The 15,768-nt window shown below is 45.8% G+C and overlaps 1 protein-coding gene across 1 annotated transcript in view; it reads left to right on the top strand.

Annotated features, from left to right (window-relative positions):
• The window catches only part of LOC138297200 (fucolectin-like), a 64,115-nt gene extending 54,807 nt beyond the window's left edge, over nt 1-9,308 (top strand). Inside the window, exon 4 of the mRNA XM_069236687.1 lies at nt 9,022-9,308. Within this exon, the coding sequence (XP_069092788.1) occupies nt 9,022-9,193 (172 nt within the window). The 3' untranslated portion in view covers nt 9,194-9,308. The remainder of the gene's footprint in view (nt 1-9,021) is intronic.
• Nucleotides 9,309-15,768: the final 6,460 nt, after the last annotated feature.

Consider the following 15,768-nt stretch of genomic DNA (forward strand, 5'->3'; position numbering starts at 1 on the left):
GAGTGATATGTTGATTAATATAGTTAGGCATGTATATGTTATTTCTAAACGCAAACTTAGCCTAAAGCCAGCAGAGCACTGTACATGGTTTAGGTTTAAGGTCAGCGAGTAATGGGAGAGGTTGCTGGGTTGTTGGCTGTTAATGCATTGTGATGTAGTGTTCTTTAAAGAAGTGAGTCTTCAGCTCTTTCCTAAATTGGAGCAGTGCTGGGGCATTACCAATGGATGTGGGAATGTTGTTCCAGATCCTAGGTGGAAAGATGGAAAAGGCGTGCTTCCATGTTCCTTTTTTTACACTTATTGTTCTGGAGTCTGGTGGAAACTTCACTGCACGTGTGCTAGGAACTTTGAGCATGTCTGCAGAATAAGCATATGCCTTTATATGGGATGTAGATGGCTTTCAAGGTGGTGTGGGCAAATGGAGTTTCATCAGAATGAGAGTGATGAGTCTTTCTCTCCATTCATCGGACCATGTAATCTGAAACACCACTGCTGAACTCACAATTCGAAAATGTATCCCTTTATACTTCCTTTGACCCCTGTAAGTGGAGAAAGATGACATGTACCTGTACTATGTAAGAAAAGAAATGTGGTGATGCCTTGAGTTCAGCTTGAGCTAATAAAACCGCCAATCACTTTTGACTTCAGGTACTAGTTCATCCACTATTGCTGTTATATAGTGTTCCTTCTTAATATCTATATTTAGGATGTGACTATATACATCCCATGTGGTAGTTTAAGCCTGCTTTATAGGGCAGTAGAGAAAACCCATACTGTGGAGCCTTCAACACGGTTGATGATTTCAGCTTCCTTTACTTTTGTCATTTAGTTACACTTTGGTATGAAGGAAAAACACCACAAGCCTGTGGCACAGTATTATGGACCATATTGTTTGATCTGAGTGGAGCTGAGTGATCCTGCCATTTAGACATCTGATGAAATTGAACATAGCATTAAACTCTTGCAGGAGTACTGAGTTCTCATATGTGGACACTAGACGAACTGTATAAGATTCCCTAACTATAACGTCCCTGTAATCTTTGCCTTTTCCAAAATATATATATATATATATATATATATATATATATATATATATATATATATATATATATATATATATATATATATATATGTGAGAAACTAGGGCTGATTGCAGAGGCCCCATAACTTTTTGCCCCCATTTTCCACTTTATGCTGGTGTTTTCCTGACTCTGATGGTGCCCTGGGTACTGCTAACCAGTCCCAGGGCCTGTGCTCTGTGTAAAATAGATATGCAAATTAGGCTAATTATAATTGGCTAAGTTAACCTACCTATAAGTCCCTAGTATATGGTAGGGCATGTAGGTTTAGGGACCACAGCATAGGTGGTGCACACCTAGGTGCATTGCTGAGGTGCCCAGTGTCATTTTAAAAGCAAGCCTGCCTTGCTGGCTGCTTTTAAATTAAAGTTATATGCAAATTCGACATTGGAATTAAAGGTACTTCCAAAGTCTTAAACTACCTTATTTTTACATATAAGTCACCCCTAAGGTGTGCCCTATGTGCCCCTAGGGCTGGGTGCCATGTAACTATAAGCAGGGATTTTATAAAAATAGATTTATAAGCCCTGGTGAGGTAAAAACAGCCAAATTCGTTTTTCCCTCATTGAAGTAAATGGCCTTCATAGGCTAGAATGGGCAGACTTTATTTTAAATTTTAAAGTCTCCTTAAATGTTACATACCAAGAATTTGGTATCAAATTGATTGTTATAATAAATCCCACAACTTCCAGTTGTTGGATTTAATATAACTAGTGCAGGTAAAAAGTTTAGACTTTACCTAAAAAGTTGCCAATTTCAGCTCTGCATTGTTTTTGCTGCTGTGCTCTGATTGGCCAGCCTGCAGCAGCTTCTGCCAGGCTACTTTAATGAGGTGTGAAGTGGCCTGGCTTCACACAAAGGAATGTGCTTGGGGTAGAGAATCTCCCCTCAGCAGATGGTGAGGCAGGAAGGGGGAGGGCTGCCAAACTGGTCTTCAAAGGCAGAGAAGGACATCTGGAGCACCCAGCAACACCCCCACATCCTGCAACCCCAGACAGCTAGGTGCCCCCTTGATTAGATTAGGAGAGGGCAGGAGAGGGGTGTGTTTATGATTTTTAGCCACACCAGTGGGTGGGCTCAGCCAGATCTCTCCTCCAAAAATCAGATTCATCCATTTTGGATTTTTAGAGACTGTTGCCTTCTGGGATGGATTTTTGCCACACTTCCCAGGAAGTGGTCATCACAGGGGGACGACCCTGTCCCTGATTGGAGAACCAGGGCCCCCCTGCTTTTCACCCAGGAGCAAGGATAAAACTGGCAGACCTGCACCCACGCCTCAGATCCCCACCAAATTTCAAGAAGAAAGAACTTAAGGAGAAGAAGGACTGCCCTGCTGGACCCCTGGCCTGCACCTGGAACCTGCACTCAGAAGGACTGCACCAGCTGCACACTTGGGCTTCACCACAAGAAGGACTTTGCCTGGCTTCAACTGGTTCAAGGAGGGACTCCCTGTTTGCTACAGGTGAAAAATTGCTAACCAGAGTCCCCTGCACCAACTCCTGAAGAAAGCGACCAGCTGACCACTGTCCAGTGGCCAAAAAGGAGTTTGCGCCAGGTGCATTCTGGGAGTTGAAGTCCGCACCCCCCAAGGACCATCACAGAACTTCTGGACCCTTGGGGTGAGCTGTGGACCCCAAAAGAACCTTAAAAGAACATCTGGGTGAAGCCCCAGAAGTTTGGAAAAGATTGGAGAATTTTTGAAAAAAAGCTCCATAAAGTGACCGACCTGACGCGGAAATTCTAGCCGGCTTGCCTCAACCGCGACCCGGCCTGACTTCGTGGTTCGTCCCGGTAAAGAAAAACATCCAAAAAAGAGACTAAGTCCAAACGTAAAAAGTTGACCGGGACCTCCCAGCCATCGTATCCGAGAAGGGCTCCATGGACGTCGGATCAAGATCCAGGTTTACCCCGGTCGAAGGATTTTCATCTCGAAAAAACGACTAAGTCCGAAGGTAAAAGTCTCCACCGAGGAAACCCACATCGCGTATCCGGACAAGGGCTCCAGGAGGTCGGATTCAACTGGCAGGTTCGTCCCGGTGAAGAAAAAACTTCAAAATAAAGACTAAGTCAGAAGGTAACTTTTTATCCGAGGCCTCCCGCGACTTGTAGCCGAGCAGGGCTCCATCGCGGTCGGCCTGAAAGTTTGACTTTGCCCCGGTCCTGGTGCAACCAGATGACCCGATTGGCGCTTTTTGTTTCTAAGCGCTAGAAAATAATAATACTTTAAAAATTCATATCTCCGGTTCCCCTGAACCGATTTTAATCGTTTTTGTGTCATTTTAAAGATAAAAATATAAGCTATTTTTATAAATTGGTTTTGGATTTTTAAACTGTTTCCTGTGTTTTATTTAATTACTGTTTTGTGATATTTGAATGCTTTACACTTTGTCTCCTAAGTTAAGCCTTGACGCTCGATGCCAAGCTACCAAGGGTAGAGCTGGGATTAATTTACTGAGACCTAACTGTACCTATGTGGAGGTTAGTGGCTTGTTGCTAGGTGTAGGTACCTACCTGCCCTACCAATAACCCATTTTCCAACATAATTGGAAGCAGCGACGGGATCCTGTACTTGTGTTCAATATCACGTTACAGTTTTAGGTAAAACAAATTAAAAATCCTTTAAATTGTCCTAGTGCAAAAATTGTTTTTAATTTTTAATTTGGATTAATTTCAATTATTGAATTTTTGTAATTTTTCTAAATTCTTGTTTCCAATTTTTGCAAAATGTTTTTGTTGACACAAAACTAGGGAACCATGGAGCTTGATCTGGCTAGCCTACCCACACTGACAGTAGTCCAGCTTAGGGGGTTGTGTATTAAAAGAGGGTTGCCTGCAACCACTGATCTCAGGAAGCAAATCCTGATCACATCCCTGACAGCTTGGGCTGAGGCCCAAGAGGTAGAGTCAGAAGAAGCTCCAGAGGAGGGAGAAAGAAGGGAGGATGCAAGCTCTAACCACTCAGGGGAGGGAAGGCATCTGAGCCCAAGTGAGGATGAGGAAGAACGGTCCTCAGTAAACACAGTCACTAGGGGCAGATCCAAAGCTAGTGGTGGGAAGGGGGTCCTTTCAGGAGGAGAGAACCCATCCATCAGAGAAAGAGAGCTGGAGGCCCAGCTAGCATACATAGCTTTGGAAGCAGAGAAGCTGGCCCTAGAAAAGCAAAAGTGGGCATACAAAGAAAAAAGAGATGGAAGCAGCGATAAAGAAGCTGAGGTGTCCATGGGTGGGGGAGTTTGCCCCAGATTACCCAAGGGGGTAGTTCCTGCTTATGTAGAGGGGGATGACATAGATAAGTGGCTGGGGGCCTTTGAGAGGGCACTCCAAATGAGAAGGGTTAGCCCTCAATACTGGGGTTCCCTTTTGTGGGAGTTGGTCCCCAACTCAGGGAGGGATAGGCTTCTGACCTTAAGGGGGGAGGAGGCAGATTCATACCCTAGTATGAAGAGGTGCTTAGCCAAGAAGTTTGGTCTGACCCCAGAGCAATATAGAATGAAGTTCAGGGACACCCAGAAGGTCAGTACCCAGTCTTGGGTTGACTTTGTGGACATTTCACTAAAGGCACTAGAGGGCTGGATTATTGGTAACAAAGTAGATACTTATGAGGGGTTATACAATCTGATCATGAGAGAGCACATCTTGACCAATTGTATCCAAGAAAGGTTACGCCAGCATCTAGTGGACTCTAAGCAGACCAACCCTAGAGAGCTAGGGGAGGCAGCTGATGAGTGGTTGAGAACCAGGGTGGTTGTCAAGTCCCAGGGGGGAGACTCCAAGAAGGGGGGGACAGGTCCCCAAAAACCTAAGGAGGGAGGTGGTAAGCCCACCATAGAGACTCCCTCTGTACTCCAGAACCCTAAGAAGGAGGAGAGTAAATCCCACTCCCACTTTGACAAGCAGAGACAGGGAGACCCAGGGTTAAAAAAACTCTTGGACAGTAGGGCTTGCTTTGACTGTCAGCAGACAGGTCACTTCAGAGGAGATGCAGCCTGTCCAAGGAAGGTGGTTAGCACTGGGCTGTCCAGTGTAGCCATAGAGGAGGATTCCTCAGATGATGAAGTCCTTCTAGCATTGTGCTGGGAGACAGGACCAGATGGTAAGCTGGTGATCCCTGAGGGTGGGAGTAGGCACTTCCACCACATTCAAGTGAATGGGATCCCTACCACTGGCCTGAGAGACACCGGTGCCAGTCACACTATAGTGAGTGACCGGTTAGTGACCCCAGACATGTATGTCCCAGGAAAGACAAAGAAAGTCAGGATAGCCACAGGGGAGGTCACCTCCAAACCTGTAGCCATAGTGCCCCTAGAGAGGGAGGGTATCCTTGACTGGATTAGGGTGGTAGTCAGTGCTGACCTCCCCCTAGATTGTATCCTGGGCAATGACCTCCCAGAGGTGAGTCTGGTCACAGATGGGGTGGTCGCCCAGGGCACCCCCCCAACCCAAAGTCCTGGGGAGTCAGTCCCTACAGTTAGGAGACAGGGGTCCCCAAGAAAAGGAAAGAAGAAAAGGAAGGGTAGGCCACTCTTAAAGAGAGTTCCAGGGAGCCAAAGGCCTTCTGCCCCAGTAGGGGGGGAGCCCAGAGTTGGCACTGGTGAGGCCTCACCTGACCCCAAGGAAGTCCTGAGTAGTCAGGCAGCTGTCCAGATGCAAGGTGTTGCCCCTGCACTGACAGAAGGGAGAGTGGAAGGAGGGTGTCTGCCACAGGAGGTGGTAGCCCCCCACTCTAGACAGCAAGAGGGGTGCCAGGACCCCAAAGATGCCCCTAAAGCAGCTCAGCCACCTGTCAGTGGAGAGCTTAGGGTGTGGTTCTGGGTACTGACAGCTGTCAGTAGCCTCTGCTGGGTGCTAGCCTTCCTGGCAGCACTGTACTTGGCCTGGGAGACAGACCCCAGGGCCAATAGCAAAGTAGGCCCCCTGACCCTATTGGTCATGGTGGGGTTGCTCAAGTGTTGGGTGACCTCTTTGGGTAAGCTAGGTGTTGCCCTAGCAAAGTTTGGAGTAGGGGAGGTGGGCACCTCACTACCCAAGTTGGCAGAGAGAGAGGAGGAAGACCCCCCTAGAGGGAAGTTTCAGTTTGAATTGGGTCCTTTTACTGTTGGGATGGCTTCACTAACCAGAGGGAGTGACCCTGACAGGAGGATATAAGGCAGAGTAGGCCCTGCAAAGGGACAGCCAGTTTTCTTCACTGTCTTCCTCGCCTAACAAGCCAGGAAGACTCTCCCAGGGTTGGGCTGAGTCTCCTGGGCGTGTGGGCTGGGGGGGGGTTGTGTGAGAAACTAGGGCTGATTGCAGAGGCCCCATAACTTTTTGCCCCCATTTTCCACTTTATGCTGGTGTTTTCCTGACTCTGATGGTGCCCTGGGTACTGCTAACCAGTCCCAGGGCCTGTGCTCTGTGTAAAATAGATATGCAAATTAGGCTAATTATAATTGGCTAAGTTAACCTACCTATAAGTCCCTAGTATATGGTAGGGCATGTAGGTTTAGGGACCACAGCATAGGTGGTGCACACCTAGGTGCATTGCTGAGGTGCCCAGTGTCATTTTAAAAGCAAGCCTGCCTTGCTGGCTGCTTTCAAATTAAAGTTATATGCAAATTCGACTTTGGAATTAAAGGTACTTCCAAAGTCTTAAACTACCTTATTTTTACATATAAGTCACCCCTAAGGTGTGCCCTATGTGCCCCTAGGGCTGGGTGCCATGTAACTATAAGCAGGGACTTTATAAAAATAGATTTATAAGCCCTGGTGAGGTAAAAACAGCCAAATTCGTTTTTCCCTCATTGAAGTAAATGGCCTTCATAGGCTAGAATGGGCAGACTTTATTTTAAATTTTAAAGTCTCCTTAAATGTTACATACCAAGAATTTGGTATCAAATTGATTGTTATAATAGATCCCACAACTTCCAGTTGTTGGATTTAATATAACTAGTGCAGGTAAAAAGTTTAGACTTTACCTAAAAAGTTGCCAATTTCAGCTCTGCATTGTTTTTGCTGCTGTGCTCTGATTGGCCAGCCTGCAGCAGCTTCTGCCAGGCTACTTTAATGAGGTGTGAAGTGGCCTGGCTTCACACAAAGGAATGTGCTTGGGGGAGAGAATCTCCCCTCAGCAGATGGTGAGGCAGGAAGGGGGAGGGCTGCCAAACTGGTCTTCAAAGGCAGAGAAGGACATCTGGAGCACCCAGCAACACCCCCACATCCTGCAACCCCAGACAGCTAGGTGCCCCCTTGATTAGATTAGGAGAGGGGTGTGTTTATGATTTTTAGCCACACCAGTGGGTGGGCTCAGCCAAATCTCTCCTCCAAAAAGCAGATTCATCCATTTTGGATTTTTAGAGACTGTTGCCTTCTGGGATGGATTTTTGCCACACTTCCCCGGAAGTGGTCATCACAGGGGGACGACCCTGTCCCTGATTGGAGAACCAGGGCCCCCCTGCTTTTCACCCAGGAGCAAGGATAAAACTGGCAGACCTGCACCCACGCCTCAGATCCCCACCAAATTTCAAGAAGAAAGAACTTAAGGAGAAGAAGGACTGCCCTGCTGGACCCCTGGCCTGCACCTGGAACCTGCACTCAGAAGGACTGCACCAGCTGCACACTTGGGCTTCACCACAAGAAGGACTTTGCCTGGCTTCAACTGGTTCAAGGAGGGACTCCCTGTTTGCTACAGGTGAAAAATTGCTAACCAGAGTCCCCTGCACCAACTTCTGAAGAAAGCGACCAGCTGACCACTGTCCAGTGGCCAAAAAGGAGTTTGCGCCAGGTGCATTCTGGGAGTTGAAGTCCGCACCCCCCAAGGACCATCACAGAACTTCTGGACCCTTGGGGTGAGCTGTGGACCCCAAAAGAACCTTAAAAGAACATCTGGGTGAAGCCCCAGAAGTTTGTAAAAAGATTGGAGAATTTTTGAAAAAAAGCTCCATAAAGTGACCGACCCGACGCGGAAATTCTAGCCGGCTTGCCTCAACCGCGACCCGGCCTGACTTCGTGGTTCGTCCCGGTAAAGAAAAACATCCAAAAAAGAGACTAAGTCCGAACGTAAAAAGTTGACCGGGACCTCCCAGCCATCGTATCCGAGAAGGGCTCCATGGACGTCGGATCAAGATCCAGGTTTACCCCGGTCGAAGGATTTTCATCTCGAAAAAACGACTAAGTCCGAAGGTAAAAGTCTCCACCGAGGAAAACCCACATCGCGTATCCGGACAAGGGCTCCAGGAGGTCGGATTCAACTGGCAGGTTCGTCCCGGTGAAGAAAAAACTTCAAAATAAAGACTAAGTCAGAAGGTAACTTTTTAACCGAGGCCTCCCGCGACTTGTAGCCGAGCAGGGCTCCATCGTGGTCGGCCTGAAAGTTTGACTTTGCCCCGGTCCTGGTGCAACCAGATGACCCGATTGGCGCTTTTTGTTTCTAAGCGCTAGAAAATAATAATACTTTAAAAATTCATATCTCCGGTTCCCCTGAACCGATTTTAATCGTTTTTGTGTCATTTTAAAGATAAAAATATAAGCTATTTTTATAAATTGGTTTTGGATTTTTAAACTGTTTCCTGTGTTTTATTTAATTACTGTTTTGTGATATTTGAATGCTTTACACTTTGTCTCCTAAGTTAAGCCTTGACGCTCGATGCCAAGCTACCAAGGGTAGAGCTGGGATTAATTTACTGAGACCTAACTGTACCTATGTGGAGGTTAGTGGCTTGTTGCTAGGTGTAGGTACCTACCTGCCCTACCAATAACCCATTTTCCAACAATATATATATATATATATATATATATATATATATATATATATATATATATATATATATATATATATATATATATATATTTTGATGCTCATTTAAAAAACAGAGGTTATAGGGATGTCATAGTTGTTATAGTCAGGCTCACATTTTAAAAGTACATTATTATTATAATTTTATTATTCGTCTTTTTATTATTATAGGTGTGCAACTATTTCATCGATCCCTTCTGGTGGTACACAGACGTTTCAGTGCAACGGAATGGTCGGCCGGTATGTGAACCTCTACACCAGAGGCAGAGAGGACTACCTAACACCCTGTGAGGTGGAAGTCTATGGCTACTCTGAGGAGCAGGCATGTTCCTGTGGAAACTGATGAGAAAGCATTAAGGATCTGAGTGCATACATCCCCATCTATTCATTTGAACCAACAAATGTGTGTTGTTTGATTTCTGCTCTACCCATTCAATTAATAAACATTTATCTACTCACCTGCATATATGGTTTATGCCCTAACATTTATCTTCTAAATTTGTTTTAACAACAAGTATATATTTGTGCCTAAGCAAGATGCAAGGGATAAAACACACTAAGGATGACTATTTGTGAGTTGTTTCTTAGTATTAAGTAAATGTAACATAAATCAATCTGCAGCAGTAAAAAGTCTTTTCTCCATGTCTTTTTCAATCTACTGTGTTAATAACATCGAATTTGACCATTCTTTTACAGCATATATATATATATACATATATATATATATATATATATATATATATATATATATATATATATATACAAAAGAATTGGCATGTTCTCAGACATGATTCATCTATCAGGGACAACATAGGCTTACATCCTCAAATAACATATAGCAAAACTCAGTCATTGGGTGATCATCTCACTAGAAGTCTGTTCTCTTCGAAAGCCAATTTATCCTGGCTATCAAAGAATAGTTTGGGTTTTTGGAAATGTGGACATTGTAAATCTTGTTTATATGAACAAAATACCCGTTTTTACACCACATTTGAGGGAAAAATGTGTGAAATAACTGACCGAATTACCTGTGAAACTGAATATGTTGTATATGTTATTGAATGCGGCTGCCATAAAAAATATGTAGGCAGCACCATTCACAAATTGAAAGTGAGATTCTTACAACATCTTAGAGCTATCAAGAATCATGATCCTTCCTACCCTTTAGCTAAACATTTCTGGGACGTACATGAAGGTAATTGCAGCTCCTTAACATTTTATGGGATAAAAACCATTGCTGCTCATCCCCGAGGGGGCAATAGAACTGCCCATTTAAGACAAACTGAATCTAAAATGATTTTATCATTAGGCACTGAAAACCCCTGGGGCCACAATTCGGATGCTGAACTTCATGTGCATCTGTAAATGTAGATATCATTGTAGTCTCTTATTAGATTCTAGGAGATTATATTAATTACAATACACAATTTGAATTGTGATTAAGAACTTTTACGGGATATGGCATTGACCATAATAATATTTCCGGACAAGGACTCTGTTTCTTTGTGAAACATATATATAGTTTTTTAATGTTTTTACACCTTATTTTCTGTTTTTCACCTTACCAGCACTTTTAGGGGTACATTTAACAATCTTCTCTTATATACGTCCATGTCCTTGGATTACATTTACTTTTTGTTCCCAATCTTTATACTGCCCAAGATCCCCTTTTATTGATCATGAGTATAATAATTTCCTGCATGGATATAATATCTATTTCTATATAATCTTAACCCTTTGATAGATCTATTTTATTATTCATCTACTTATTTATATATATGAACCAAGTATTACTATTAGGATACATTGAGACATTCAAATGTTTGTATCAATTATGATCAAATTTTCTTGGGGTATTGATATATATCAACTCAGTAACTGTCTCTTTTATAACCTTCCTATGTATCATCTTCTTTTGTATTTATAGGTGAATTCATTTATTTATTAATCAAATTATATACAGTTTGAACATATTTATGATATTTATTGAAGATGTTTAGATTATAATGTATATCTGCTATTTGTATATTAGGTTTTTGAAACAACTAAGCCAAAATTGTTAAGTAGATTTGAGTAAAATTATTTGCATATGTGGGTTATTTGCTTTTATAGCATTTCCAATTAATAATTGAAATAGTATTTATTATTTATTGGTGAAAATGTTGAAATAAGATCTTAGGGAATCATAGAGAATATACAATCAAGCTATGTTTGGAACCTGGAATTGTATCCTAGCACTTGGGCACAAAAATTTAGATTTTTTCTCTAAGATTGCTACGTTACAAAATGGCTGCCCCTTTTGTACATTTCTTCTTGGCCATGTGAAAGGCAAAGAAGGACTACAGCATCTAAATAATTTCGTGTAAAAATGTCTCCCAATGTCCAGTTGAAGGCTGTTGCCGAAACGCGTCGACATTTGGCTGGGACAGCGTGTGTTTGTTCTGTTTGTTGTAGGCACCTTTAAGATTTTTCATGTGGAACTATTTTTTATAGTTTTTGCTTTTTCCACGTATTTATTATATTTTTTCATCATCATTTTTGCCTTGATATGAACTTATCCAATAAAATGAAGCCGACGATTTTGTACATGTGAGTGATTTTTATTTTTATTTTATTTTCTACTTCACTCTCTACATTCCATGAGCTTTGGATATTGTGCAGCCCTTTTTGGTGTCTGATCCAGTTGCACCTTTTTTTGTCTATTATATATATATCTTTTTTTTTATATATATGTATATATATATATATATATATATTTATATATATGTATATATATATATATATGTATATATCGTCACCACTAGGTAGATGTAGTTTGGACATAGTTTTTATATATCTTTGGCGTCTCTTGACGAATCTTTATGAAATATTTTGAAACATTTTGACAGTCACATCTGGAAAATTTCAGAGTGATCTGTCAAGTGGGTGACTGTTTCGTATATGCGATCCTGAGTTACCCGAAACTGTGCTCTTGCCACTTGGTGCACTATAGCCTCGTATTGCCGTCTGACTCCTCTCAGTTTGTGTGCCACATTTCAGTCCCAGTGCGCCACATAGTCAGCCTTCACCTGCAGCATTAATCCCTCTAGTCTCTGGCTCTCTGGCTCTCTGGCTCTCTGTCTTTCTGAGGCCCGCCCTACATGCTACCAGCTGTCCCTACAGGACCACTTTGTACGCTTTCCATAGATCAATGGCCGAGCCTACTGTCCCTTTGTTTTCTTTAAAGAAATTAATTGCTGTGACGGCCACCATCGTTTTTGTCTTCCTGTCTTGTAGCTCCCATACATTGAGTTTCCACATACCCATCTAGTTCACGACTCCAATGTGGACCCTTGTAAGCAGTGGGAATGGTCTGAGATACCCCAGGAAGGTAGTTGGTGCCGTAGAATCTAGTTCAATGTAATGTAGGCACTAAGAAGTAATCTAGTTTGGACATGGCTCACAATATCCTACTGGTGTATGAGTATTTGCAGGCCTCCAGGTTTCTCCAGCCTCCACAGGTCGGCCAACGCCACAGCTTCTAGAAATCTGGCTAGATCAGTATCTGTTGGAAATGGCCTTACTGCATGGTTACCCCCAAACCTTTTGCCTTCTTCCTCCTATTTTTCTGACCTCATTTTTGCTGGGACTCTGCACACTTTGCCATTTCTAATCAGTGCTAAAGTGCATATGCTCTCTCCTTAAAACATGGTGACATTGGCTCATACCCAATTGGCTTATTTAATGTACTTGTAAGTCCCTAGTCAAGTGCACTACATGTGCCCAGGGCCTGTAAATTTATTGCTACTAATGGGCTGCAGCACTGGTTCTGCCACCCACTTAAGTAGCCCCCTAACCATGTCTCAGGCCTGCCATTGCAGGGCCTGTGTGTGCAGGTTCACTGCCACTTCGACTTGGCATTTAAAAATAATTGCCAAGCCTTAAGTCACCCCTAAGGTAGGCCCTAGGTATCCAATAGGGCAGGGTGCTATGTAGGTAAAAGGCAGGCCATGAACATGTGTGTTCTATATGTCCTGGTAGTGTAAAACTCCTAAATTCGTTTTACACTGCTGTGAGGCCTGCTCCTTACGTAGGATGACATTAGGGCTACCATCATATACCGTTTGAGTGGTAGATTCTGATCTGAAAGGAGTAGCCAGGTCATATTTAGTATGGCCAGAATGGTAATAGGAAATCCTGCTTATTGGTAAAGTTGGATTTAACATTACTATTTTAGAAATTCTACTTCTAGAAAGTGAGCATTTCTCTATACTCAAATCCTTCTGTGCCTTCCAATCCATTTCTGGCTAGGTTCAGTTGACAGCTCCCTTGTGCATTCACTCAGACAACCCAAAACACAGGATGCTCAGTCACACTTGCACACATCTGCATACTGAATGGGTCTTCCTGGGCTGGGAGGGTGGCGGGCCTGACACTTACATGTTAAAGGACAGTGGTCTGCACTCACACAAAGGACTGCCAGACCCCCTACTGGGAACCTAGCAGACAGGATGAAACTGAAAGGGGACCTTGTGCACTTCTAAGCCACTCTTTGAATTCTCCCCCACTTCAAAGGCACATTTGGGTATTTAAACAGGGTCTCTCACCCTACCAACTTAGACACTTCTGAACAAGACACCTGCAACCTGCCAAGAAGAACTTCCTGGCTGCCCAAAGGACTCACCTGGACTGCCTTTCTGAGAGGGAAGGCTGCCTTTCTGTTGCCCTGCTGCCTTGCTGCTCTCTGGCTGTGCTGAGAAGTGCTTTCCAAGGGCTTGGATAGAGCTTGCCTCCTGTTTCTTGAAGTCTCAGGAAAAAAAAGACTTAGGGGGTGATTCTAACCCTGGCGGTCGGTGTTAAAGCGGCGGCCAACCCGCCAACAGGCTGGCGGTAAAAAAAATGGGATTCTGAGCCTAGCGGGAACCGCCAACACAGACAGCCACCTTAACACTCCGACCGCCACGGCGGTACAAACAAACAGCGCGGCGGTCACCGCCAACAGACATGCGGCAGACAATGTACCGCCCACACTATTACAACTCACCAATACGCCACCTTTTCCGGGGCGGGAGCACCGCCGATAAAAACACGGCGGAAACAGACTACGGACGGGAAAACGCTTACCACTACGCACTCCAGGAGGAAGGAGGACAGCATGGAACCCGAATTAAACATCCTACCTGCTCTCGTCTACCTTCTCATCTACCACGAGTACGAAGTCCGGCGCAGACGACAACGGTGAGTACTGCACCTACGACACACGGGAGGGGGAGGACGAAAGGTTACGGGCACACACATATGCGACACCCCCCCCCCAACTATGTACTCACCAATGCAGAGCACCAAGTCACAGTGACACCACCCAAACACCCCTGAAAAATGCTAGGACATAATCATATTTGGAATAAATATTTATGTACCAAAAAGCTCCAGAAAATTATCGTACAACCATGAAAGATATTCACAACAAAACTAATGACATACACATCAGTGTATAACTGAAGTACCAAGTCCTGCACATCCTACGAATTCAGCATGTCCGTGGGCCAAAGTCTTGAGAAATAAGGGCAAAGCCCACACAGGAGACCTGAGTCCTTTGGAGAGAACACTGCAGGGGCATCAGATGTAAAAACTACAGGCACCTCAGGGGGAAGGGAAGGGGGGGGCACCACAGCCACATGAGTCCATGACGCCAGATCCACGAGGAGCCACCATGCCCACTGGACCATCCTGGGGAGTGCAAAGCCACAGTCTCTCAATGTCTCTACAGTGGGTGGGCTGCCCACTGGACCATCCTGGGGAGTGCAAAGCCACAGTCTCTCAATGTCTCTACAGTGGGTGGGCTGCCCACTGGACCATCCTGGGGAGTGCAAAGCCACAGTCTCTCAATGTCTCTACAGTGGGTGGGCTGCCCACTGGACCATCCTGGGGAGTGCAAAGCCACAGTCCATCAGGTGGATGACAGTCTCCACTGGTCAAGGAGGAGGCATGGTGGGCACAGTGAACCATAAACGGTGCTTGAGACGGCGGTGCCCAGCGGAGCGGTGCTTGAGACGTCGGTGCCCAGCGGAGCGGTGCTTGAGACGGCGGTGCCCAGCGGAGCGGTGCTTGAGAGGAAGGGCCCAGCGGAGCGGTGCTTGAGAGGAAGGGCCCAGCGGAGCGGTGCTTGAGACGGCGGTGCCCAGCGGAGCGGTGCTTGAGACGGCGGTGCCCAGCGGAGCAGTGCTTGAGACGGCGGTGCCCAGTGGAGCGGTGCTTGAGACGGCGGTGCCCAGCGGAGCGGTGCTTGAGAGGAAGGGCCCAGCGGAGCGGTGCTTCAGAGGAAGGGCCCAGCGGAGCGGTGCTTGACACGGCGGTGCCCAGCGGAGCGGTGCTTGAGAGGAAGGGCCCAGCGGAGCGGTGCTTCAGAGGAAGGGCCCAGCGGAGCGCTGCTTGAGACGGCGGTGCCCAGCGGAGCGGTGCTTGAGAGGAAGGGCCCAGCGGAGCGGTGCTTGAGAGGAAGGGCCCAGCGGAGCGGTGCTTGAGACGCCGGTGCCCAGCGGAGCGGTGCTTGAGACGGCGGTGCCCAGCGGAGCGGTGCTTCAGAGGAAGGGCCCAGCGGAGCGGTGCTTGAGACGGCGGTGCCCAGCGGAGCGGTGCTTGAGAGGAAGGGCCCAGCGGAGCGGTGCTTGAGACGGCGGTGCCCAGCAGAGCGGACTTGAGACGGCGGTGCCCAGCGGAGCGGTGCTTGAGAGGAAGGGCCCAGCGGAGCGGTGCTTGAGAGGAAGGGCCCAGCGAGCGGTGCTTGAGAGGAAGGGCCCAGCGTAGCGGTGCTTGAGAGGAAGGGCCCAGCGTAGCGGTGCTTGAGACGGCGGTGCCCAGCGGAGCGGTGCTTGGGTGGAAGGGCCCAGCGGAGCAGTGCTTGAGACGGCGGTGCCCAGCGAAGCGGTGCTTGAGACG

This window comes from Pleurodeles waltl, chromosome 5, assembly GCF_031143425.1.
Source record: "Pleurodeles waltl isolate 20211129_DDA chromosome 5, aPleWal1.hap1.20221129, whole genome shotgun sequence".
Classification (NCBI taxonomy): domain Eukaryota; kingdom Metazoa; phylum Chordata; class Amphibia; order Caudata; family Salamandridae; genus Pleurodeles; species Pleurodeles waltl.